Here is a 27,328-nt window from a genome sequence, read left to right on the forward strand (position 1 = left end):
GCTGCACAACTGCTGAACCAGCAGCACCTGAGACATTTATATCATCTGTTCAACTTAAAGTTCAGTTGACGACCTACATTTATTACCTGCAGCAGTAGCACTGAAATAATCCAGTTGAAAAGCATTAGATGTGGAGATATAAAAGCATTCTAATGAGGGCAACCACAATGATATTTTGCTGACTGCTCCTACTGCCTAAGTGACTAATTACCTTGCTTTACTTTGGGTTTGCACATATGAAACTGGATTACGGCTGATATTGGTCTGTCCTCTGCGGGCTCCTAATGGGCCCAATAGAGCTGGAGCTTTTCAGATAATAAGAGGAACATTAACATTCACTCATCTGCCCATTAGATGCCAATGACCCGCTTCATGGCCGTTGGATGTTTTTGTGAGTGTGTGTTTGTGTGTGCTCAGCTTTGATCATCCACATACAACAGGCACCCCCCCCCCCCCCTCTTTAGAAAACATGCAACGCTTTATAGTGTTGTATTCGTAATGGTGTCGACTCTTTCAAACAAACTCAAAGAAGCTACATGAAGAATAAGATGTGACAGAAATTGTAATGTGAATGGGGATCTTAAGTCTCACTGTGACATCTGACTGAATTAAAATCACATTTAAAGTTCGGCAGAATGTTTGGATGATAATGACACAGCACACCTGATTTTTCTTGCTAAATTAACGGTGTTAAAACAGTTTCCTGTCATCAGACTAATCCAGTGTCTGAACTGCAAATCTTATGTATGTATTTATTGTATTTTCTGCTGTTGTGCTGTTTTTGTTTTCCAGTGTTGGGCAGGAAATATAACCCTCTTTTTCTGCCCCTCGTAGGTTAGAGCCAGTGACGCTGACACCGGCAACAATGGAGAGATAGACTACAGCCTCCATCAGGCATCCGAGACTGTCCAGAGACTTCTGCGCATTGACCGCTCGACAGGCATCATCTACGTCAAAGGTCTGGTGGACAGAGAAGAAGAGAACTTCCTCAAGTTCTTTGTGGTTGCCAGAGATCGTGGGCCCAATTCCAAGAGTTCCAAGGTCCTCGTGACAATCAATGTCAAGGACCAAAATGACAATGCTCCAGCTATCGAGATTCGTGGTATTGGTTTGGTAACGCACCAGGACGGTGTGGCCAACATCTCCGAAGACATGCCCATTGGCACACCTGTCGCCCTGGTCCAGGTGTCGGACCGTGACGAGGGTGAAAACGCTGTTGTGACTTGTGTGGTTGCAGGAGATGTCCCATTTCAGCTCCGACCTGCAAGAGAGTCCGCCAATGATCGGAAGAGAAAATACTTCCTGCAGACAACAACCCTGCTGGATTATGAACGTGTCAAGGATTACAGAATTGAAATAGTTGCTGTGGATTCTGGCAACCCTGCCCTGTCCAGCTCTAACTCTCTCAAAGTCCAGGTCACAGACATAAACGACAACACACCAATCTTTTCTCCCATGATGCTTGAGGTGGACTTTGCAGAGGGCAACCAACCAGGTGACCAAGTGCTTTATGTTGTGGCAGCAGATGCAGACAGTGGCACTAATGCAGAGCTGGCCTATAGCATTATCGAGCCCTCGGCCACCAGGCTCTTTGAAATTGGTGCCAACACCGGAGAAGTTCGTGTGAAGAACCAGCTGGATCGCGAGGAGACAGAGCGTTATGAGTTCCACGTGGCAGCAGCAGACAAGGGCCTCCCAAGTAAAACTGGCACTGCTACAGTGATCGTAAATGTCTTAGACCGCAATGACAACGACCCCAAGTTCATGCTGAATGGCTACAGCTTCTCTGTCATTGAGAACATGCCGCCACTCAATCCTGTTGGTGTAGTGACTGTCACTGATGCCGATAAGGGGGAAAATTCCCAAGTGAGACTGTTTGTGGAACCGGACAATGGCAAGTTTGTCATCCAGAATGGCACAGGAACCATCCTGTCTAGCATTTCCTTTGACCGTGAGAAGGAAAGCACATACACCTTCCGTCTGAAGGCTGTGGATGCAGGTGACCCACCTCGATCCTCTTATGTTGGAGTGACCATCAATGTCCTGGACGAAAATGATAACGCCCCCTATGTCACCAAACCTGCCAACTCTTCCTACAAGTATCTGACATCGGTCAACTCTCCAGATACACTTGTGGAGGTGGTCGAGGCCGAGGACATTGACGCCGGACCCAATGCTGAGCTGTGCTACTCCATTACAGGTGGCAACCCCCATGGCCTCTTCCAGATCTCACCCAGCAGTGGGGAGATCACGCTGGCCCAAGCGTTCACCGGAAAGCACAACGGGCTACACCGGCTTGTGGTGAAGGTCAGTGATAAAGGCAAACCTCCCCGCCACACCACTGCCCTCGTCCACGTTTTTGTAAACGAAACCAAATCCAATGTCTCCCTCATCGAGGCCCTCGTTGGACACAGTCTCTACACACCTCTTGACAGAGACATTGCAGGAGACCCCAGCTACGCACTTGACCCATCCAGTAAAATCATTTATGCCGTTGTTGCCGGTGGTGCTGGTGTGATTCTGGTCATTGTAGCTGTGGTGGTCATCAGACACCGGTTGAAGAAGGATAACAAGAGTGGTTACCAAGCTGGCAAGAAGGAAAGTAAGGACCTGTATGCTCCCAAGCAGGGCCCTAAAAATGGCAAAGGGAAAAAGAGCAAGAAGGGCAAAGCTCCAAAACCAGCCAAGCCGCTGGAGGAAGATGAGGAGGCCAGCCTACAGAAAGGCCTCAAGTTCAACCTCATCAATGACGTAAACGACAGTCCCAGAATCCATCTCCCCCTTAACTACCCACCGGGAAGCCCTGATCTGGGCCGCCACTATCGGTCCAACTCCCCCCTGCCGTCCATCCAGCTGCAGCCACAGTCGCCCTCTGCCTCCAAGAAGCACCAGGCCGTTCAGGATCTCCCAGCCACCAACACCTTTGTAGGAACGGGCGACAACAACTCCACGGGCTCCGACCAATATTCGGATTACAGCTACAAGGCCAATCCACCCAAATACAGCAACAAACAGGTAGGAGAGTACGCAAACACGTCAATGTACTGCCCGGACATCTATTGGACCAAACAGGTGTGGTAGTCACGCTGGGACTTATATTCTTTCACCAAAGCTGCACTGATTACTTGCACAGCACCCACTTCCAAACGGCCGTTCCTTTTTGTTTTTGGTTTGTTTCTGTTCACCATCTCTTTTTTTTTGTTGTTTTTTTGTTTTTTACTTCAATATGGACTCCACCAAATGCACAATATGAAGCGTTATCTAAAGGATTGACCAAATATGGGTTTACCAATATGTCTAAGTTTATTTGTGGTGACAGAAACTCCCAAAAATGGACTGAAAGTGGATTATTGAGTTTCTACTGTTTATGTTGTCCAAATGTTTAATATCTGCAGTATTTAATGAGCAATTCCAGCTAAATTACTGAACGAGATGTCGTATTTTCAAGCAGTATGATAGTTCTAAATTTGGTAGATGTAGTTCACTGCTGATATTGGAAATCCCATGTGGGTCCATCCTTTGCCTCTTTGTGTTTTTCATTTATTTGTGTTTAGTTTCACCTTTTCATGGAGGTTTAAATGAAGGCAGGCATTTTATTAGAAGTGTTTTGAATCTGGAGTTCTTTTTGTGGTCATTGAAAGGTTCACGCTGACATCCTCATTAAGTCTGATTGTGTTTTTCTTTTTTCTTTTGTTCTGGAGAGCTGACTCATTTAAAGCGGCTCTTTATGGCCGGATCAGCTTGTTAAAGTGTGACAAAGAGTGACTCTGAATTCCTGACTTTTTTTGTAGTCCCCGTTTTTTTGATTTTTATTGTTCTTGGTTTTCTTTGGCCAGGAACTGGACAGGCTGAGCAGCACTTTAGAGTGTTTCCATCCAGTTCAGACCAATTTCAGGTCATTTCAGCTCAGTCAGGGAGCCAAGCATGAAAAAAGAAAAGAAAGGGAATAAGAAGGATGGGGGAGTGGGGTTGTAAAAAGCCACTACACTATGAAGGAAAGGTACACCAGGAGTAAATACAACCATTTCTTAACCTCCGCACTTCCTGTCAGGTCAGCTGAAATACGACTTTTAATTTAGCTGTGTTCCCAATCACCGGGGCTAAAAAAGTCAATTGTTTGCACAGATTAATGGCAGGTTATTTTCCAGGCGCCCGCTTTCGCCTTCTATTACCCAGAGTGCCTTGCTCTGTTCTATTTAATGTACAAAATGGGGGGGTGGGGTGGGATGGGGAGTAGTGGTGCGTGATTGTGACCACTTTTCGTGCCACATGGGCTGCTGTGTGGCGGCTGTGAAAATGAAAATGTCACGTGCACTGTGAAACCATGGAGACAATCACATTAAGGTGTTGTAGTGATGTTCAGACTGTACATATATGTTGAATGACGTGTCAAATGATTTAGTTTTGTTTGTGCTTTCTCACCTTATGTTGCTACATTATTGTGTGTGTCGTGTGTGAGCTTAAGGGCATGTCACTGTTCCCCTGCTTTTCAAAGACTTGTGTTCACCATTTGAGTACCTGTACCAAAGACTCACGTGCACACACCTGTGCTTTCATTGTCATTACCATCTGACAGTATACCGTATCGATATGAAGATGAGGATCTGCTTCCGTGTTTGGTCGGTCTAGCAGAGTTCCTGCCAGAGTTGGCAGCTTGTTAGTGCTCCTGCTGGCTTCACATTTAGCCTGTTAACACTTGAGCCCGCAGGCGTCACACTTCTCTCCAGTCAGATTTAAAGCCACATGGCCTCATATCAACTCTGCTCCATCACACACCTTCTCAGTCATGTACCCTTCTTCTTTGCGGGAAATATTTGTACAGTGTTTTTTTCTGATGTTTTTTACAGTTAAAGCAGATTTTATTTCAATAAAAATGTTGCTAAAACGTTAAAGTGGCGCTCTCTGTGCATTCACTGGGTCATTGTGGTGGGCAGGGAGGGAACAGCAGCTGAGAATAATGGGAACGCTGGAGGTAGAGGTACAGTATCCCATTTTCATCTCCATCATTCACACGTGGAGAGAAAATACGTTTGGCACAAAGGGTTTGATTTGGTTAAAAATCAAGTTTCTACGTGGTTAGAAGAAATATTGTGATGTTTTCTGTTAAATATAACTAGTGCCACATATTTGGGTCGAAGCTAACTTCTATTTTCACATTTCTTGTGTTTTCTCAGTTTTTAAGCCTCACATTCACAATTCTGAGGGCAAAAGTACAAAGTAATGACATTAAAATTCCCATTGAGTCCAATCAACAGTCAAAAACTTTTGAATATTTGCTGATCTAAGCCAAGGAGAAGCAGCAGATTCTCAAATTTAAGGACATGTTCTTGGGCTTGCTTCAGAAAGACTTAAAATATTTAAAATAGCTTAACTACTTCGTCTGACTGTGCAACCCAAACATACTGACTTTTAGCCACATAATAAGCTTATTTAACATCTTACCAAATATTGAATTAATTAACTTTTGTGCAGATTATCACCTGGAAAGTCTTATTCAGTCGTTAATAGGACGTCTAGTCAGCAAGTGGAGTAACAATGGGACAAATTTAACAGCTGCTTTTAGCTTTTTGCACACAACATAAACGCATTTTAAGGTTTTAGCTTAATGTTTAGCGATTTATTCAATATCTGAAGAGGTTAAAGTATTTAGCATTGCACACGAACCTGCAGAGTTCTGTGATTCCTTGACATTTTAATGAGAATTAAAGGCTTTCCATCAACCTCAGCTCTGCTTTCTGTGCTTTTTAGCAGCCGTTAGCATGCTAGTATGCTAATCTGCAATCGATAGGCTGTTAGCATGTTTTCACATTAAGGTGAAAGCACCTCTGTGAAGCTGTCAGTGATTATCCAATAAAAGTTTATTTGTATATGGATTAAAGCCAAACTGGCAATAAAACAGTTATAGAATTATAATAATAAGAGACTAAAGCTTAGCGTGAAACCAGTAATGCTGGTTACTTTATGTTCAGAGCTTCAGCCAAATATGTTTTCTCTCCATAAACACCTGAGCCATCCTGTCTGAGTCTGTCACTTTAGATCTACACCTGCCTACCTGCTGGCACGCCGACTGTGTGCACACAAACCACAAGCACACACACCCTTTAGACTTTGAACTCGCAGTGAATCACGCTGAAAGAGCGAGATCAAAACGTCCCAGAGCAGGTGCCGAACCTGCCCGGGAGGGGTCAGAGGTCAAATATCACTCAAGAACAAATATTTAGCAACCACGATTGAGGAGGTCAGAGGTTAATAACACGCCCCCCAGCTCCTCCCTCTGTCTGGACTCCACATTAACAGTCCAGAATCGTCCTTCCTGCTTTTTTCCACTGACTGACTCGGCCGTTTCTATGGTAACACACTGGCCTGTGTGTGTGCTGACTCACAGTACTGACTCCTTCCATCCAATCCAACACAATCCCTCCTTCTATGGAAAGCTCTGCCCTTTGGATGAGGAGTGTGTGTGTGGAAGTGTGTGTTCTGCTTGTCATTCAGTTTATATAAGCTCTGAGCTGAGCATTTGTTCCACGCTCCCACATACTGACAGATTTCATGCACTGCCACAGTCTGAGTTACACGTTTCCAAGTGAAAAACTGGAGCCGGGCACTGCGGACGTCAGATCTGCAGAATGACCCGCCGGTGACTGAAACATCTCAAGCCACAACACATTTGAAATGTCTGATAAGGAACCATAAACACCGTCATCAAAACAGTCCAAACCTGCTTTGGGCCTTTTTAGTGTATTGTGTTGTGAGCCAGCGTATCTCTCTGCATACTGTCTGGTATCGTGGTGTCGATCAGCTGTTTGGAGGAGCAGAAAGCTGCCGCCTGTTTTCCACCACTTCTTCCAGATCTGCCCCCCCCCCCTTGTTTTACTCACTTTGATGAATGATCTGTTGTACACAAGCGTTCACGTCTGCAGCCAGGCTGGCAAACGGCTCCGATGATAATCCCAGTTTGTTTGAGATACACGGGTTTCAGGTATGATTGGATCAAAGGATTGTGTTTCAGTATCTGACACACAGGTTTTTTTGTTTTGCAAAAAACACGATCCAACAACCGCACTCAAAAGCAGGGGAGGAGGTGTCAGATTTATTCCACAGCATGGACGGGTCGCATTAGGTTGTGAGGAGGAAAGGAAACTGCCGTAAAATGAAGTCTATTGTTTCATGTCCAGGGACAAAACTTTATCTTTTCCTTGTTCCTTGGACTGTTTGCAAGTTAGGTTGGAGGTTAATGGAGGGTAGTTCCACACAACTGTCCTATAAGTGGCCAGAATTCATCTCCATTTGATCAGCACGTCTACACTTTCTTTAGTTGTAAACATCATTTTGCTTTCACTTTTTGGTTAGTTTTAGGCTCTAAAAACAACTTGGTCAAGGCCTGGAAAACATGTCCTAAAACAGACCCTCTAAGTTAGAACGTGTACACGGAAACATTTACAGATAGGGAATACAGTCGTAGTATTTTGGGAAACTGTTACAAAGAGAGTTTTTATAATTCTAATAAAGCAAACTCGTCCATGACAGCAGGTCAGAGGGGTTTGGAGACCCAACTTATTAAAGGAAAACGTAACTTCTTGCCTTAAAATAGCCGACAAAGTTCCAAGTTATCTGCAAAATATGCAAAGATGTGAAAGAAAGTCGTGTCCATCTGCAAAAAAATCAAACTTGACTGTTAGAAAAAGAAGCAAGAAACAGTTTAAAAAAGTTCGGAGAACTTATTTGTAGAATATGTCCTGGATGGCATTTGCATTTGTTTGTACATAGTGTAAAATTTTCATGTACTTTGATAACCACAACTTGAGAATCGGGCTTATTTATTGCTCTTTAGCTCCCCCTACAGTTCAGGAATGTACCCCCACTGTCATAAAACACATCTCCATGTGAGCCCTGCACGTGCACAGCCGTGCACATGAATGTGCTGCCATGTTAAGAGGCCACAAAGGCGCCATCAGAAGCCCACAAAAGCGTTGTGAGCCGCGGTATCTCAGCCCCCCGGGTGCTCCGACGCAGTTTCAGGCCTGACAAAAGTCATTGTACTTCAAAACGAGACAGCAACAGAGAGTTTCAGGGTTCACAAACTTCTCTAGAGTTGCTTTAAAGTGTTAATGCCAAGAAATGTGACTGTAGTTTAGGAAAAAGAGAAACCAGGCTGCACCACACTCATAAAGAAACGTGCATTTCTTTGTGAGTTCTTGCTGCTGGATGATGGTTTAGTCATAATATTTCTGATCGTTTAGTCAAACTGAACGATGCTGCTTTCAGTCCGGACACTGAAATCTTTCTCATATCAGAGCACTCGACCGACGTACTTCTCAGCTTTGGGTCCAAGATCTGATCTGAGGGGTCACAAAGCAAATATTTCAGTTATGAAATCCCGTGTCTGAAGTTTAGTTGTTAAAACCAAAATGGCTGGAAACCGCCGGCCCGCTGCTTAAAAATAATTTCCCCTTTTTGATATGTGATGCGGAAAGACAGAAATTACCCTCTTGCAACCACGTCAGCTCCTTCTTTAAACCTCCAGATTCAGCCTGTCAGCTGCAATTATGAATATCTAAGAAAACGACACACCCAGAAAGTCACACCAGTGGAAATGTGTTTTCCATCTCACTAGACGTGTTAATGTAACACTAAACACTCATAATCAGTTTGCTCAGCTATAGTTACAGTCCATTAAGCGATAACTGATTTAAAACAGGTGATTTTAATCACTAACACGTGTCGCTGCCGTTTGACTGACAGAGGGCTTCCTGTTTCTCTCTGCGGTTCGGCTCACTGTCAGAAAAAGAAACTGCAATGGCAGCCATCAGGTGGGCAGCGAGCAGCCTTTTCCTCCCTGAAAATTACAGTAATTTCACAGCAGCTGCTGCGAACAGAGCGTCAGTCAGACTGAAAGGAAAGGGTGAAGTACAGATACGACTGCTGCACGTTTAAGGGTATTATGTGACCTTCTGCCCTGAGGTCTTAATGAAATGTCTGAGAAAGACAGAGCGCTAGCTCCTCGTAGTTGTCTTCACAGCTCTGTTCATAGCAGCTGGTCGTAGGGGGTGCAAATAAATCTTTTAGGTATCCTCGACCCAATAATACGTAAAACTGGATGATCTTTATTGGCCCTTTTCTTTCTGAAATGAACAATGAAACTGCTGGTGAGAGCTCGCTGTTAAAAACCAAACGAAAAGGCGAAAGAGTTCCAACTTCCCGCTTCTGAGGGACAGTGAAGCTGAGGAAGCATGAAAATCTATATATCTTGTAAGGAAATCCAGTTTATTTACAAGGCACATTTAAAAAAGGCAGCAGACTATGAGATGAGGATGAAATGTCCAGGCCAGAACCAATTCTCTTGTGGAGAACGTACGAGCTTTGGATTTACTCTCACAAAATCTTAGCCAATAGGGAGCCTTGCATTAAATAAGCAGAGAGTCGAAGAGGCCACACTCGGAAAAAAACTAATAAAAATACAAACAGTAGATGTCTTATCTGGTACATCAAAACAGACACAAAACTGCATGTTTTCTATTGTATTCACACTTAAACGCAGATAAAGATCAGCTCATGTATACGTTATTCAGTATTTATGACACAACCGGAAGATTCCCGATGATTTCTTTAGTTCTATCTGAACCAGACAAACGAGATCTGAGCGTAAAAAACGAGGAATCCTGCTCGATTAAATGCAGTTTATATGAGCTTAAGAGGACACAGATCCTTTCGTGAGCAGCAGCTTGATTTGATGGCACGAAGAAAACAACAAGGATCAAAATTGGCGAAAAAGATGGAAAATATCAAAAGTTTGGGACCATTTCAAACAAATGAAAAGCATTTTTAACGTATCACGTTCGCATTTTGATGGAAACCAGTGGGTATGCTAGTTGAGATGAACTTACATGTCCCACTTTAATGTAAAATAATTAAATATTTACAATATATATACGATTTATTATTATTTAGACATGATACAAAAGTGGTACGAGAGGATTTTAGGAGTTCTTTTCAACTGTTTTGATTAATTCTTTCATGTCAGTTAGTGTTGGCTATGTTTATAAAATGTGCAGGTGATCGATTATTATTATGCATCAAGTTGGTTTTTAAACATTTTTACAACTTATCAATGTGAAATGTTGAAGAAATGTGATCTAAATGATACTTTGGCCATTTGACACAAAAGTGTGTTAAATGACCTCCCAAGTGATGTTAAAAGGCTCTTAAAAGTTCAGTGGAGATGTAATTGATGATCAGAGTTGCAGGTAGTTTGATGGAGGTGTTGTTAAAATCAGCAGCAGAACGCAGGAATGCGTGTACCCACAGGTCAGAACAGGTATGATGGTAAGATGGAGATCTGTCTCTGTATCTGCAGTTGTGAAGGTGGAGCAGGAGGAGGAGGTACCTGGCTACAATGAGGCCTTTGTAACACACACGAGCCACATTATTTTCCCTACATTCCTGACCGCCGTCATCACTCAGCACAATGTCACTCCGGGAGACTCTGAAGGAGGACAGGTGCTGCGGGAGGTCTGCCTCCTCCGGTTCAGAGCAGGAGTAACAAAGCTGTTTGGGTCGTTTAAAGTTGAGCCGTAAACCGGTCTGAGCTCCGTGGAGACAGGAATCATAACAGCTGCAGAGATCCCCAACAAACCACTGAAATGTCAGTTTGACTGATGAAGACGTTGAAGCTTCTTGTTGTTTTTGTTAACGTACCATCAGCTCGAATGGCACCTCCTCAACAAAAGGCAGATATTTATGACTTAAGATGGTGTGATGGCTGCATGAAGCAACAGAAACCTGCTCTCACTTGAATGCTGTGAACCAATGAGCCGGGAAAAAAGCTGCACTCTGATTGGCTGCAGGGTGCGCATCAACAAGCCTTTACACTAAGACTCTGAACCAGCTCTGAACCCAAGAGATTTAACAACTATGACCCAAAATCAGCAGGAGAACTGAACAGGATCTTCCGTTGCACGTGCTCCAACGCGCCACCAAACTGCATGAAATTCAAGCGTTGTAGGTTTTGTGTCATCCTGCAAACAAACAAACAGTCTCAGAACCTCCTTGTAGAAGTAATTTCCAGTGATCTGAAATTAAAGCCTGACATGAATTAAATAAACGATGGGGATAATGCTAAATAATTGTGTAACTGCTCTGCTATTCTAGTTTTTAGTCAAAGGCTTATTTCCTAATCCAACAACTGACTCTAAGAATAGATGTCATTCCTTTTTAGTGGCTTAAAAACCCTCTTAGCTCAGAATCAGGCAAACAGATGCAGCCCCTGACGCAACAATCAACATTTCTGAGCAGAACCAGAACATACGTGTTCTCAAAGATGAAGAGCATGCAGAAAAAGGAGGGCAGGAAGGAGGGTTTATTTTAGCCGCTGCGCAGAGCGTCTTCATCCGTCCGTCAGTCGCTCCCTCAGGGCTGCGATTGTGTTCCAGGCACCGAGACGACTCAATGCGAAGATCGCGTGTTCGTGTGTTTGTGCGTTTTACTTTCATGTTCGGCCAGAAATCCAAAAACACAACAAACATAATTTTGTCAGCAAGCGTTCAGTGGATATTCATGTCTGCCTGTGTGTGTGTGTGTGTGTGTGTGTGTGTGTGTGTGTGTGTGTGTGTGTGTGTGTGTGTGTGTTGCCACCTGCTCCAACAACACAAGTGAAGTGGAACGGAAACCTGCCCGAGGCTTCACACACACACACACACAGAGAAGAACAAAACAGCCGACACTAAATACATGAAGCGAGGAAGGGGGTGTGAGTTTGATAAAGAGGAAGAAATGAAGAGGAGGAAAAGATGAAGAGTAGGAGTGTGAATACAGCTCACACAGACTCAAATTATCCGAATGTGTGTGTGTGTGTGTGTGCAACAGGGACGGTAGCAGATGGTGTAAATCGCCCTGCGCCACACATGCAAGGTGGGGTCAGAGGTCAGATGTCGTACAGCGGTTCTGTACACGGACGACATGACTGCTCGCTGTTAGCAGCAGCGTCGGCTCAGATTCCAACCAGTCGCGTATTTTTGGCTCAAAAACAAACAAATTTGATCAAACGTAATTAAGATTTACACCCAGATCAAGAAAAGATTCAAACTGGTCCAGGTTTGGAAAAACAATCAGCGATCAAAGAATAAAAGAAGGCTGGAGCGGTTTGTTAGAGTCCAAACAGATGATCATTCAAATATTCAGTGTTTTCTGCAGCATTCTCTGGACAGCTCAGAAGTAATGAAGCTGCGCTCCCTCGCTGCGCTTAAACCCAGTAAAACTTAGATTTTTACACGTTTGGACTTAGAAAATCTGCATCAAAGTGCAGACGAGGGCAGATTACTTCCGTATTTACTCGTGTAACTCACAGAGTAATGACAGTATTGGTATTAGTGGTATTCAGAACAGATTTTTCCAGAACAGAGTGCAGTAATTTGCAGCAGATGCTAAGTGACAGTCAGGACTGTCAGCGGCGAGTCTCTGGAGAGTCGGGGAGACAGAGTGTGTTTGAGGACCTTCTGCCAAGTGTACAGTCACTGTGGCAACCGCCTCCGTCTACTTCCTGACTGACAGGTGACGGCGAGTGAAGTGACAGCTACCGGGGAGAAAGGAACAAACATGACTCAATCAATCAGGAAGCAGAACATAATCACCCGCAGCTCTTTGCTTCCCTTTCTTGTTTTCTTTGCACGGTAATTGATGGTTTATTGGAAGCTGTGGTTTGAGACTCTTCTTCATTTGTGCAGAACTTCCTGTTTGGTGTTTACCTCTGGCAGCTTTCTGCAGGTCGCTGTCAGACTGAAGTCTGAGCACCTGACCTGACAAACAGAAGAAGAAGAAGAAGCTTCGAAGCTGCAGCTTCTGATAGGTGTGTCTTCCTGCTGCTTCTGTCCGACGGGAAGCAGGTTTCAAGCATTTTCTTTGAGGAGCGTCTGTTGGTGTCATGTGAAGGTGGCGGTGGGAGCTACTTACTGATGGCTGTCAGTAAATTCAGGAAGTGTTATCGGACGTGTTTGATCTCGAGAAGCAGAAACAGTTCCTTCTCGCTGTCAGTCATCCGCTGTCATGGCAGAAGAAAGAAAGGTTGGAAAGTTTAGACAAATTGACTAAAAAAATACTTTGATATGATGAAAAACTAAAGTAATCTCATGCATGAAGGAGAAAAGTTTCTTCTTCTTTAGGTTTTGGAATATTTTCATTGCATAAAAATAAATTTCTTGATTCAAAATTGATCAAATCACTTCAAAGATACAGTCCAATTCATTGTAATACAATCACAATGCAATCTAATCAAATTCATTAAATCACAAATTAGCCCAATTCATACAAAGCTAATTGTAAAAAAGTTGCCTTGCAAAGAAAACCAGCAGATTGCATCAGAACTCCATTGAAAATGAATGGGTGAGGGTTATCCATCCATAGCAATAAGGGCTCTGAAATAGATTTGAAAACATGTGAAATAGTTTACATGTCCACTGTAGACGGTTCAAGAGTCTAAACGGGGTTTTCCTGAACCTAACCACGTAGTTTTCTATGCTGAAACATAAACAAACAAACTCTGAAAACAAGAGGGAGGTGGTTTAGATGGCAAAGGTTTATGACCTTTTCTCCCTGAGGGATTCTTTGGGGAAGATGGGAGTTCAGGGATTCAGAGAATAACAATGACCAGTTAACCAGAGTACAGCGTTCCAACGGTGAATTAACGGAGTTTACAGCCGTTACAGCGTTATAAACGCTGTCCAACATCTTTAGAGAGCTGACGGGGCCTTCGTGTAGATAACGTCACCATGATCAATAAGACCTTTAAAAGATGTTCTGTATGTGTTCTAAAAGCCACCGAGTCAATGGGGAGGGCCAATTCCTCTGATGTTATGTAACGGACAAAGTTAAAGAAAGTAAAGACAGACGCCTCAGACAGAACAAGGGGGACAAATGCAAACCAGGGAAACCAACATCAGGTCCTTGGGGGCCGCCGTCCTGCAGGTTTTAGATGCTTCCCTGCTTCAACACACCTGAGTCAGATCAATGCATCATCAGCAGACTTATGCAGAACTTACCGATCTTTTGAAGAGATCCATTTCATCTGAATCAGGTGTATTGAAGCAGGGAAACGTCTAAAACCTGCAGGACAGCGGCCCTCGAGGACCCGATGTGGGTATCCCTGCTGTAAATGTTTCACTTCTGGGCAAAATAACTGAAACCTTCTTTATTTTACTATTATTTTACAGTTTAATGAATCAGAAAACCTGTTCCCCCAGATTTTATCTGAACAAATGAACATTTTCATGGAGGAAAATAGCGTGTGGCGTCTCTTTTCGAGGCTGGACTTCTTATTTTCTGCTCTTCGTCACATTTGGTCTTCCTCTTCCTCGGCCATGTTGTAAAATCCTCCTCTTCGTGTTCATCGTCCTCTTCCTCCTCTGCTCGGTGCCTGACAGGATTCTTTACACTCTGCTGATTTCAGCCATAAAGACGGTTTTTACCTGCCTGCCAACACACACACGTGCACACACACGTGCACACACACAGAGAGGAAACGCACATCTCTGCCAGTCATAAACTCCCCAGACCCTGCAGGGCCGAGCGTGACGAGGGCAGAGGGCATCCTGCTTCGGGAGCGTGCACGTGCGTGTGCACGGGCGTGTGCACGTGCATGTGTGTGTGCTAACTGCCACGGCGCTGAGGCAGAAAATGATACAGCGGTCGGCTGAGCTCAGAGAGGTTTTCTCCCTCTTCTTTGGCAGCTTTCTTGTTCGTCCTCTCTCCGTCATCCTGTCTTCTTCTTCTCCTTTTCTTCTTCATTCTTTCCTCTCGCCCGTCTTTCTTGCTTTTCTCCTCTCGTTTTCGACTTCCTTTTCTCCTTCCGTTTTATTCTGTTTACTTCTTTCTTTTCTTCTTCCCCCTTTATTTCACCTTCTTCTATGTCCCTCCCTTCTTTATTGGTTTCATTTCTTCTCTTTTTTCCTTCTTTTCCCTCGTCCCTCCTCCTTTCTTTTTACATCCATTTACCTTCTTCTCTTCTTTTTACCACCAAACTTGTTTTTTTCCCACCTCCGTGTCCATTTTTCCTAATTTCCCTCCCTTTCCGTTCTTCTTATTTACCTCCTGCTCCATCCATACTTGCTTTTTGCATTCCTGTCCTTTCCTCCTCATTTTCCATCTTGTTTTCTTTTCCTCATCCTTTCTCATTCTTATAGGATTTATTCTGTTAACTCCTTTCACTTTTTTCTCTTCTTTCCTTTCATCTTCTGTTTTTATTTCCTTTATTTTTCTGTTTATCTTCTTCCATCCCTTTTGGAAGAAGGGATGCTTTTATATCTCATCTGTTTTCCCTTTTTACTATCCTTCAACCATTCCCCTCTTCCTTAATCTCTCATCCTTACATTTTCCTAATCCCTCCTTCTTTGTCTTTTCACTCTTTCCCTTCTTTCTGCCATCATATCATTTTCCTTCCTGTATTCCTCCTCCGTCTTGTCCTTTCACCACGATCACTTCCTTTGCTTCCGTCTTCCTTCCTTCCTTTCCTTTCCTCCCTTCCTTCCTCTCGCTCCCCCGTTTCTCCCCCTCTCAGTTTTTATTTAACACGTCCTCCTCGTACTTCACCTTGAATCGGCTCTCCTTCCTCTGCTCAGACTGTGGAGAGGAGATAAGAAGGAAGGAGGGAGATGTTGTCGTCCTTTTACTCTGCATTTTCTCTCCGTATCGTCTGAAATGTCTGTTTGGATGGGAAACACTCGTCTCCTCTCTCCTTCCCCCCTCTTTATCTTACTCGTTCATCACCTCTCTCCCTTTATCTCACCCACATTCCTCATTCTCTCTCGCTCCGTGCTCCATTCCTCCTCTTCCACCTCGTCCTCGTTGCATTTTGTATGCAGTCAGAGAAAGTAAAGAGATCTCAGGGCATCACTTGTGATCATCACTTTGAATTATTCAGCTTTATTTGTTGTTGTGGATGACTCTAAACTCCACAGCAGCAGTGAGCAGTGTGGCTGTGCTCTTCTCAGGCAATAAAAGCCAAAACAAATTTAATGGGATGGTTCTTATTTTAATCCAGAGTCCAGTCATCTGTTAAAACTGTCCTAATTATCTTGGAATCTGTGGTCCAACACAGCCTGGAGGATACTGTATAATGTCATCCTCTTGTGTTTTTGTAGCTACTGGCTTCAAACAGTTATTTCACGGCGACATACTTTCGGGGAGCATTTTGGAAATAAAAGATACATTGAACGGATGTTGAAACTGTGTTGGAGTTTCAGGATGATAAAAGGGAACATTTCTGTGCAAAACGACGTAAATCCACAGAGTTCACTGTGTGCACGGTGAGTGTTTGTGCTGTGCATGTACGACACTGATGCACTCCTCTGCAACGGTTTAAAACATTCAAGATGTTTTATTTTTCATAAATACTACATGTGGTGGATCAGAGAGTTCAGCTGGTAGTTCAGGAGGCTTCAGTTGCCTCCTCCCAGAGTTTGTGTGGTTGTTTCAGCTCATTGAACAGCTGTTTCTCTCTAACTAATCCTCTGGCTGACCTCAGCTCTTCATCCTCCATTTCATCTCCTCTTTATTTTAATTTCACCTCAATCTGTTTTACTGGTAGGAATGAGAGATTTCAAACTGTATATTTTAATAATAGAGAGAAAAATACATAACTAATGCATCATAAATCCTCACCGTGTCTTTCTCTCTGTCGGTCTCTGCTTCTTTCTGGATTAGTAGTCTTAATCTCTGGAGTTTAAATTAGAGGATTGAGGTCGGATGTTAACATAGAGCTCCACATGTGCGACTTTTCTCTCTATCTTTAGCTTTTCTTTTGGGGGAGGAAACAGAAGATTTCCCTGAGGGTCTGTGTGAATCCCGTTAAAGCTGCTGCAGAAGCTCAGAAAAAAGAAAATAACAAATCTGCCCCGTGTTTGTTGGACAGAGGCGCTCATCTTCTGAAGGAGTTCATTTCCAAAAGAAATCCAGCAGCCGGTTTCTTCGATCTGAAGCACAATGACAGCAGAAAACACCAACAAACCACATCATCAATATGTGAAATGATCAATAATGATTTGTAGTGGAACAATGTCTTTTATGTTAGCTCACCAGAGACAGGCGGTCTTTTCCCTCTGCGAACAGCGCCGTTATATCACTTTTTAGCTTGGAAAATACTGGAAATAACATAAAAAAACACGGACAAAGAATGTCACAGATGCCAGAAGCCTCCACACTAGATTTTAGAAAAGGACAAAATTTGTTGAATCATGATGGTTATTGTTCTGTATCATAAGTAGTTTTGATGACTTGTCTGGGAGACATGCAGGCAGTCAGATGCTTAAAATGATGTGTTTTATTGTAATTAGAGGAAGAAGTCAAGAAAAATGTGTTTAGCTGTCCCAGACTAACTCATTTAAAGACTGCTATTGTCGATGCACATACAGTATTGTTTTAAAATGTATGTTTACGATGAAAGGTTAAGGTGGTTAACTGTGGATTTCCACAGACTTCTTGTACTACACCCATCAGAAATTCTGACAGTCATGTCAAAAGGTCTCATTTCCTAATAAATCACCAGTAAAACAGGAAATGGTTGCAGTGATTTATTGAAACATAGTTAAACAGAGTTTAATATCTGGTCTGAGCTCCTTTATTCTCCAACTCAGCCTGAACCCTCTGAGACAAGCTTTCTGTCATTTCTTTAAGAAGTCTTTTCTGTTTTTCATAGATGAAACTAAAGAAATGGGAACAAATGATGTGTCTTTGTGACAGGCTGCTAGTAACAAAGTGCCTAAAGATCCAGTTTAAAATGGCTTCTTTGCTAAGTTGTCTGTTCTGTGTCGACACAACACTGGTTCACCCCTTGAGTTAGGAGCCTTTTTTTCTGCCTGAATGGTTCATAGCTCAGAGTTAAGTGGCTGAACAAAGAAAAAACATTCCTCTGAAAATAGTCAGGTACAAGGACTGAAAAGGCAGAAAATGTCCAAAGAAAAACTTTGAAAGACCTTCAGAAAGCTGAAGAACTATTGATCAGGACACTTTCAAAGATTACATGAAATGAGGACTGGATCAAAGTTTTTGCTTCGTGCTGTAAAACAGTTTTAACAACCGTGAAATAAAAGTTTGTAATGAGTTAAGAAATGAAAATATAACCTGCAGCACATATTTTTTGCATCGACTTTAAGTATATTTCTCTTAAATTTTTGATTCAACTAAATAAATCTGAATGAAATCCAAAAGTAACAGAGAAGAAGAGGTCGAGTAATTACTGAATGTGGATCTTTTTTAGGCTAAAACTGGCAATTTGGAAATTTGTTCATGGGATCTGGGAGTTCCACTGAACTCTCTGTGTGTGTTTGTTGTTCCCTTTTGACCCCTCCACTCCTGACATTCCCTGAAAAAAGTGACGGAGGTAAATACCATAGAGGAAGTGAGTGAATAGGTGACAACAGTGAGATAAATGGACTGATAGCACACCTGGAAGCCACGCTGGAAACTTAAACAACACTTGAACTGGCTGTCATTGCTGACTGTCACTGCCGCCTTGGCGACAATGACGGGGGCTGAATCCTTTCTTTGGGAGTAGAGACATGTTTGGGCATGTAGGGAAATGAATGCATGAACACGACACACAAACCTATTTTACCAGTGTTTGCATAACGCTTTGCATACAGCCTGAGGTCATGCGGTGAAACTGTGTGCTTCTCTGACAACTTGGTATGTGTATCAGGTAAAATCCCGATCTAACATGGGAAGATTCCTTCTCGTGTCCTCTATCGTGGTGTCTACTTGTTTGGTAACCCCGTCGGCTCCTTATGTGATGTCGCGGGTGGCCGAGTAGCCAATGGCGCGATCCCTGAAAACTGACAGATAAACATATGGAAAGTCAGCGTGCTGCTGCAGAGGCTGCTGGGTAGTTCGGTCTGACTGATCTGGTGTGTGAATCAGCCACTGATCTTCATAGCATGTTTATTTGTCTGCCTGAAATCACAAAGCCCCACTTGTTTTCCAGCTTCCATGTATACTGTGATGTTTAGCTGCTTTTCTTTCATTTCACATCAACCTAACTGACCGTCTTTAGGGTTCGGACTGTTGTTCAGGCACAATTAGCCCTTTGAAAGGTAACTGATCAACATTTTACCATTTTAAAAGGCTAAACAATGACTGAATTAGTCATAAATTAGTGTTAGAAGCTTACAAAGAAGAAGATGGCCTATTTGAACTTGTGGACAGCAGTGTTCAGATCAGTATTTATGCTCTAGTGTTAATGTTAGTAGGGCATCTATTTGTATAAAAATAGGATTAGCTCGTAAGCTAGTTTATTGCTTTGCATGTAATTTGATTGTTGTCATTTTCGTAAGCAGTTTTGCTGGTTGTGTTGGAGATTGTTTGGTTAGTTAGAGGTGTTAGTTTATTGTGTCATATGGTTATTGCACTTGTAAGCTCCTCACTTAGCAGGGTAGCCTTGGTTTGGTTAGCTAGTAGTTTTGTTGTTATATTGTTGAATAGATGAATTTAGCTAGCTGTTTTGTTAGTTCTGCTGAGGAAAATTTGATTTTTAGCTGCTCACCCGGCCGGGTATCTGTGTTTTAGATTACCTGGTTTCATAACATGTAATTGGTTTGATTGTAGCCTTAAGTTAGCCGTTTTTCTGGTTGTGCTGAGGATGATTGGGCTTGTACATTAGTTTTATTGTCTTGGGGGTTGGCTTGTTAGCAGGTTAGTGAACATATCAGACCATTACCTAAATTGTTAGACGGTTGCTAAGCTAGTTAGCAGTTTAGTTCATAGTAAGCAGATTTAGTAGATAGATCAATTGTTTTGCAAAGTGGCCTTTCAGTGGTAAGGTTTGGTGTGAACAGGGTGTTTCAGCACTACTTAGTTTAACCTGATTAAATACCTAACTTTTGGGCTTCTTCAAACACTACTGTTTTACTTATAATGTCATTGTGTGTGTCGACTATATGCAATATTTTAGCTTAGCAATTATCTTTGGAAAGAGTGCTGCTGTAGAGACCTATTGAGTGGATTTAACACAGAAGAAGTACACTGAGGCTAGAATTAACTAGCTTTACTTTAGTGTGTGTGTGTGTGTCTGTGTGTAATGTGCGTGTCAGGCCAGAGGAGGGATGCCACACTAAATTGGCAAAATGAGGTGTAAATGTCTTGAGGCAGATGAGCTGCCTTTACTGAGCGCAGCTCTGAATATTTCACCAGCAGCTTCAGAAAAGCATATGTGTGTGTATGTGAGAGTGTGTTTTTGACGCTGTGTGTGTAGGTGCGTGCATGCGTGCACGATTTGGCAGCCATAGCCAATCACCGTCTATCATTCAGTTTAGGTTCTGACAGCTGGAAGAGGCAGAAAGTCCCTAAACGCCTCAGAGAAACACTTAACTGCCTCGACTGCAGCATCTCAGACGATTGTTTGTGTGCGTGTCAAGGAGGGAGTGTGTGTGTTTGCTTACTTTAGAGGTGAGTTGTAGGGAGTGTAATCGTCTCATTATGTTCGGTAATCATCTGCAGCCTGTCGTGCTAAAGGCTCTGTTAATGCCCTCCAACACCTGGGTTACACCTGAGCTGCTGCTTGACCTTTGAACTATCTGAGGGTGATGGGAGGTCAGAGAGACACCTCACATTTGACTTCTGATCCACTGGTTTTTAAACTTGACTAAATCAGAAAAGGGAAGGTAGCAAATCACATGAATGTGTTGGAATAAACATCAGTCAGGCAATGATATGATTAGAGTTTATAAGTTGTAGGTTAATTTTATTCATCCTTTTAATGACCCAGTAACGTGTAAATGAATGTAGACCACTAACAGATGGACGGCGCATTAACAACACATTCATAAGCTGTATGATTGATATTGTGAAGGTTATTTTTCATTATACTTACTGCAGAGTCAACCACATGCTGTTTGTTATGTAACTCCAATATAATCTCACAGCCAAACGAGAAAAAATCAAGAAAACTTAATCGATTCATGTTCACAGACACAATTTTTGCTGTTTTTCTAGCTTAATGAAAGCGACTCCATAGAGAAACACACCATCAGCCCTTTAATGAAACTGTCACATAATGTTTAAAAAGTGATAAAATATTTATTTGGAGGGTCTGTAAGGTGGAGCTCGACAAACAACTGTCGAGCAGAACAACTGATTTCTGTTTAAAAAGCAACAAATCACCCAAAAAATGAATCTCAGGACACTGCAGCAAAATTATACAAATTCAATTCAAGCCCTGTTAAATACAGCCCTTATAATCCAATTATATCCACTTTTTATCCAATGAATTTAATTAAAATCCAGTTCAGTTCAGTACAGTCCAGCCACTGCCATGTTAAAATTGCTTTAGTTTGAAATGTCCTGTTAGGATCCAGTCACTGTTCCTTTTCTGTTTTAAACACGGTCAAATCCCTGTTTAAGGCTCTGAAAACATCACAACACGTGTTGAAACAGACACTGTATGAATGTATCACATCAAAACAACCTTTTCCTGACCCTTCCACTCCAATAAATAAGCATAAAGTGTTGGACACCTGAACCAGATGTCCTCCATGGCACAAAAAAAGCTTTTAATGGTCGTATATTTGACAAAGCACAGACCAAAGTGTCTGCGTTTTCTCCCGAACATCTCTGGTGTTCAAGCAGGAGAAGAATTATAGTTTCACCTTGACACTCGATTTCTAGTCTGAAAACATCTTGTTTCTACTTAGGTTAGGGAAAAGCATAGCTTTATATAGTCTGACACAATCCCCCAGTTTCTAGAAATGTAAAATAAGAGATTTATTACATCAAGAGAACTTAATAGTTGGGTATGAATCTGCATTAAAACAAACAAAAATCTGTTTTCCAAGCTTACACCAGCCGTAACAAACATAAATCTAATGATTCGTTGTCATGTTCTGTGTTGTTTTGATGACTTTTTTGATGCTTGTGTTCATTCTGCTTCTTGTTCAGGTCATTTCTTCACTCACTTCCTCAGTCATCAGCTCCACTCCCTTCACCTGTGCTCATTTTTCCTCAGCTGCACTCATTCACCAATCACTCTCCCCACAGTATTTAGTCTCCCGGTTTTTCCTCAGCATTTGTCAGATCCTCACTGTTTCTAACTCCTTGTACCTTTCCTTGAGTCGTGGCAGGTTGAGGGGTTTTTTTGCATTGTGTTTTTGTTTTATAAAAAATAGTTTTCAAATAATTTTTCCCTCTTGGCTCCTGCTCTGTGGCTGCACCTGGGTCCTCCTTCCTCACCTCCACTACCGAATCGTGACTTTTCCTATTTTATGATTTATGCAGGTGTGAAAATAAATATTTAAAGTAATAAAGTGGAAGTGGAAGACGTATTTAACAACTTTAACGAGCATAAAAAATGTTCGTTAATAGATTTAAATCAGCTACAAAGCTCTGAGTTTTAGTCCCATCCCACATAGTTTTCTCCAGAATTACAGTTAAACCTCCCTTTTGTCTTATGATGCCACTTATTTTTATTTTCACTCTCACTTTGGTTAAGTTTAGGCATTAAAAAACTTAGTTAAGTTGAGGAAAACATCTCAGCTTCCCTTTGAACAGATGTTTTTCGGACAAGAGGTTTAGAGAGTGACCCGACTCTAACCACCTGAACTACAGTGTGTTTGCATAATTATTGTGTTTTATACATAATAATTAAGGTTTATAAGCTAATGCTATTAAATGCTAATGCTATTAAATTCTAAGGCTATGAGTCGTTCTCTGTGCTCAGTGTCGTAGGAAGGAAAGTAAAGTGCCCTGACTGTGAGGTTTGACTCAGGGGTTCCTCATCAAGGGTTTGGCTCATCAATCTTATTGAACTTTGATGGGTAACGAGTAGTCTCCGTTTCACTTGTTAATCCTGTTGATTTGGAAGAAGTTAACCTGTAGTATCAGGTTTTTGGTGTTCGGGTTAGTCTGTCGCTGGGTATCACATCATCTGCTCCCGGTGAGGAGAGGAACGTCCTCAGATTTAAATAAGTTAGAACCAGCAGATCTGATTAAGTTTAAATGAGCTCTGGTTTCAGGGCAGCTCACACTCTTCTGCTCCATCAGCACCATCATCGTCATCACACGGCTCACTGGGTCTCTGGAGTGTTTGTTCCCCGTCTGTGTTGTTAATGTGACCCTTGACCTCCAGACTGTCGCTGAGCTGGAGCGAAGTGGAGTTTTCATCCAGATGAAAGAGTCACAGAAATGTCTGGAATGTAAAAAGTCTCCATTTTTTTTCTTCTCCTTGTTTGATCTACCGCTAGCAGCTATAAAACTTTTATGAAAATGTGCATTTCAAAATGCATAAAAATGTCATCAAAGGGATGTGACGAAATGCAATCGGACTCCTCGGTCTTCCTCCTGCACGTGTTTGATAAAGAATGGCATCTTCAACACATGTTGGCAAAAAAGACAAAGCCAATCAGAGCTTTGATGGCGAGATTAAAGGGGAACTACACCAATTATACTCATCAAAGTGTGGTGGATATTATTTGAAAAAAGTAGTATGAAGCCTTTAATGTCTGCACAAGGAGCTGAAACTTCAGTAACTTCACACTTTCAAAGGAGAAAGGGAACCAATCAAAGAAACTCAGTGTTTAAACTGCATTTTAAACTGAAATATGTCACTCACTGCTGTTTGTTTAGGATAAGACACTTTGTTTTATATGTACAATACTATACAAGAGCCTAATTTCCTTGTATACTTGCAGGAAAACTGCAAATATGTAGCACAAATACAGAGTTCAATTCTACAATTCTAAGCAGCTTTAAAGTGAATATTTGGTCTGAGCTCCTTTATTCTCCAACACAGCCTGAACCCTCTGAGACAAGCTTTCTGTCATTTCTTTAAGGAGTCTTCAGGAATAGTTCTCCAGGCTTCTTGAAGGACATCCCAAAGCTCTTCTTTGGATGTGAGCTGCCTTTTGTTCCGTTCTCTGTCAGATGATCCCACACTGCTTCAATAATGTTGAGGTCCGGGCTCTGGGGAGGATTCATCCCTCCATAAGACCTGTTGCCACTGATTTTCAGTCCACTTCTTGTGTCATTTGGCACAGCTCAGCCTTTTCTCCCTGTTTCCCTTCCTTAAGAACGGCTTCTTGACAGCCACCCTTCCATGGAGACCATTTCTGATGAGGCTTGGGCCAACAGTAGATGGATCAGCTGAAGGTCCAGATGCATCTCTCAGGTCCTGTCAGGTCTTTGCTGGATTTTTTCCTCTTTCTTAAGGACATCACTTTCAGATCCTGTTCATCTGCTGTAGATAGTTTTTTAGGCCTGACACTTCTTCTTTTGTCCTCCACTTGTCCAGTTTCTCAAATGTTTTAAGGACACACTGCACACCATGCTGAGATATGCCAAAGAAAAACTTTGAAAGACCTTCAGAAAGCCTGGAGAACAATTGCTCAAGAGCATTTTAAAATATCAAAAGAAAGTCTGGCTGCTTGGAAGGAAACGGAGGGAAATGACGGCAGGACTTTTTGGAATTAAGAGGCAGAGAGACCTCAGTTAGATACTTTGTTGCTCAGTTTCTGGTCGGAGCTGCTGGTGATGGTTGAATTGTGGGGAGACATTTTTAAACTGTGGACAACAGTAAAAGTCAATCAGCTGTTGGTAAAATTCATTGAGTGAGTGATGGTGCTGCAGTGTTTAGTTGCTGTTGATGCTCCTGAAAGCAGGAGGAAATATGAGATGTTCTTCTTCTTTCTCTCCGATCCCTCTTCATTAGTCATTCCATCTAATAATTACTCTGTTTGTCTGTGTGACGGCAGAACATGCGATCTCCTCAGTAAACTGCAGGATTGATCAGTCAGAGACTGAGTAAACTCTGCAGTCCTTTGAGCAAACGCCAGCATCGATTTGTCCACATGAGAAGTCTGACGGGGGTCACATGGGTGCATTGTTTTCCTCTGTCCACCGGCGTGACGTCGTCCTGCTGTGAACTTCCTGTTTTCCATTATCTTTCTGCTGTTCTTGTACTTCCTCTTGGTTTTTTACATCAGCTGCACTTTGTGTTCATCTGAGGAACTCACCGCTCCACTGGATGACCACTCACATTTACAATGCTAATGTTTGCCTGCAGGGAGGACAGAGCTTGTGTGCTGACTGGGAGCATGTTTCCTGGAGCTGTACAAATGCACTGCAGCAGTACAGTTCAGCAGTTTTTATTTGTGGGGTCGGCTATGAAAATTAGGGTTTTTTTTATGCAGGGCTGTCGGACAAAGAAGTTGAGTTCTGACCGTGCGGTTTTATTGAAATCCTGGAGTTTCGCCTGTCGTTGAATTCTAAATAAACAGAGGATACATATTTCATACGCTCATTACTGTATTTTTAGACTTGATTTATTTAAATATAAAAACTTTTAGCCCAACAGTTTATAAATATTCAGTATTTCCTCAGGATGTGTGAGGAGAATGTTGTTAGTGTTACCATTTAACAGAAAAAAATGGAATACATTAAGTTAAAACTTGGCAAAGAACTCATTTTATGTCACAAAGTTACTCAGAAATCCACAGAAAACCCGTATCAAAGGGTTTCCTGCGGACACCAAGAATTTGGTTTACCCTACTCGGGTAATTATTCAACCCAAAATGTCCTGTCTGGAAACTATTACTTTCAAATAAATTAATACATTATTCTTGAAAAATCAGAAATCGCTTTATTTCGCCAAATTTACAACGTAAAAGAAATCACAGTTAAAAAAACGTGCATGTTCAAATCTGGAAAAATACTCCAGCTCAAAGATTAAATTAACGAGCCGTGTGAGCAACAGGTCAAAACAGACCTTCAAATTTAAGCAACACAATTTCCTGGTTAGGTTTAGGCTCTGAAACTACTTCTTCAGGTTTAGGTTGGAATCATGGTTGGGTTTAAAGTTACCATTGGTAACATTTATGGTGATCTGTACGTGACTAAAAAACAACAAAATCTATGGTTCTTAGTTGTTTTATCCAATGAACATATCAATGACATGTTTATTATTGTAGCTATAACAGCCGGGACCAATCCCAATTCCTTTCCTTGAGCACCATCGACTGACCCTACCCCTCATCTTTTAGGGATCAAGAAGTATTGGTCATCAAACCCTTAAGCCAGAGGGTTTGGGACCATTTGAGGGGCTAATTGATTACCAGGAAGAGTGGCCAGCTGGGGGCTGAGAGGACAGAAAAGAGGGGACAACAAGCACCGTAACACCAGGCCAGAGATACCTCCTGAGAGAGAGAAACAAGTTAATGACAACAATGATGTCACATGTACATGGAGAGTAAAGAGAGCAGAGGGAGGATAAGTGCATCATGGGAGGTTCCCCAGCAGGCTGGGCCTATAGCAGCAGAACTATGGGATGTTTCAGGGTCACCTGAGCCATCCCTAACTATAAGCTTTATCAGAAAGGAAAGTTTATAGCCTGATCTTAAAGGTAGAGAGGGCGTCTGCTTCCTGAAGCCAAACTGGTTCCACAGAGAGGGGCCTGATAACTGAAGGCTCTGCCTCCCATTCTGCTTTTAGAAACTCCAGATCACAGAAGGCAGGTTTGCATCTGTATTTTATGTCAGAGAGCAGAGACAATCCACGTATGTGGTTGTTGGTGTTTGACTTAGAGAAGCTATGAGGACTGTCTTTACCAGGTTGTTTCTAATCGAAAAGTAATGCCATGAAATCAACATTGTTTTTCATGCATTGGTTCATTGACTGTATTGATTTCCACCACTAGCTACTGAGAAGTATGTCCTGTAGTGTTTTATGGGGGAGGTGGGCCACCTTACCTGACTGAAATACTCTGCCAGAATGAAAAATCAATGGAAATTTAATACATGACTTCATTGTTGCATTACAGAGTGGATGGCTGTGACAAATTGTTGTTTTCCACCAGTTTGTTGGTGCTGCTGTTCCTGTCGTCTACCTGATCAGTGTGTCATCACGTCTTTATTTACACCCGCCCACAGACACACAGACGGGTACGAATGACGTCAGCCTTGTCCTGGAGCATTGTCCAGGGTCTGTGTCAGGGTTTGTGTCTGGACAGGATGGATGATCCTGAGTTTTTGAGATACACATAATGTGTGTGTCTTCGTACGTTTCCCATAATGCACTTGGGTACAAAACTCCCAGCTGCAGCAGGAACAGTTAGTAACACACGTTTTTATTCGGTCATTTCCGGTGTGAAGCTTTGATTCTGGTTTCAGCTTTGAGTCAAACTCATGACCCGCTGCTGGTATTGATCCAGGAGGAACAACTGGGTTAACACTTAAACCAGGACAAACACTCTGGACCCGGTTTCTGGGTCACTGGGCACACATCCCCAACTCACAAACACACATCACTCACACATGTGACACACGCACACACAGGAACAACACACTGGATGAGTGACACATGCTTG

General features: G+C 42.4%; 1 protein-coding gene across 2 annotated transcripts in view; it reads left to right on the forward strand.

The window, feature by feature from the left end:
• The window catches only part of LOC140317691 (protocadherin-1-like), a 208,883-nt gene that overhangs the window by 18,582 nt on the left and 162,973 nt on the right, over window positions 1–27,328 (forward strand). For both annotated transcript variants that reach the window (XM_072395171.1, XM_072395172.1), the window contains exon 3: window positions 835–3,015. In XM_072395171.1, the coding sequence (XP_072251272.1) occupies window positions 835–3,015 (2,181 nt within the window). The remainder of the gene's footprint in view (window positions 1–834; window positions 3,016–27,328) is intronic.

The sequence above is a fragment of the Leuresthes tenuis genome, unplaced genomic scaffold (assembly GCF_036924035.1).
Source record: "Leuresthes tenuis unplaced genomic scaffold, fLeuTen1.0.hap1 SCAF_11, whole genome shotgun sequence".
Classification (NCBI taxonomy): domain Eukaryota; kingdom Metazoa; phylum Chordata; class Actinopteri; order Atheriniformes; family Atherinopsidae; genus Leuresthes; species Leuresthes tenuis.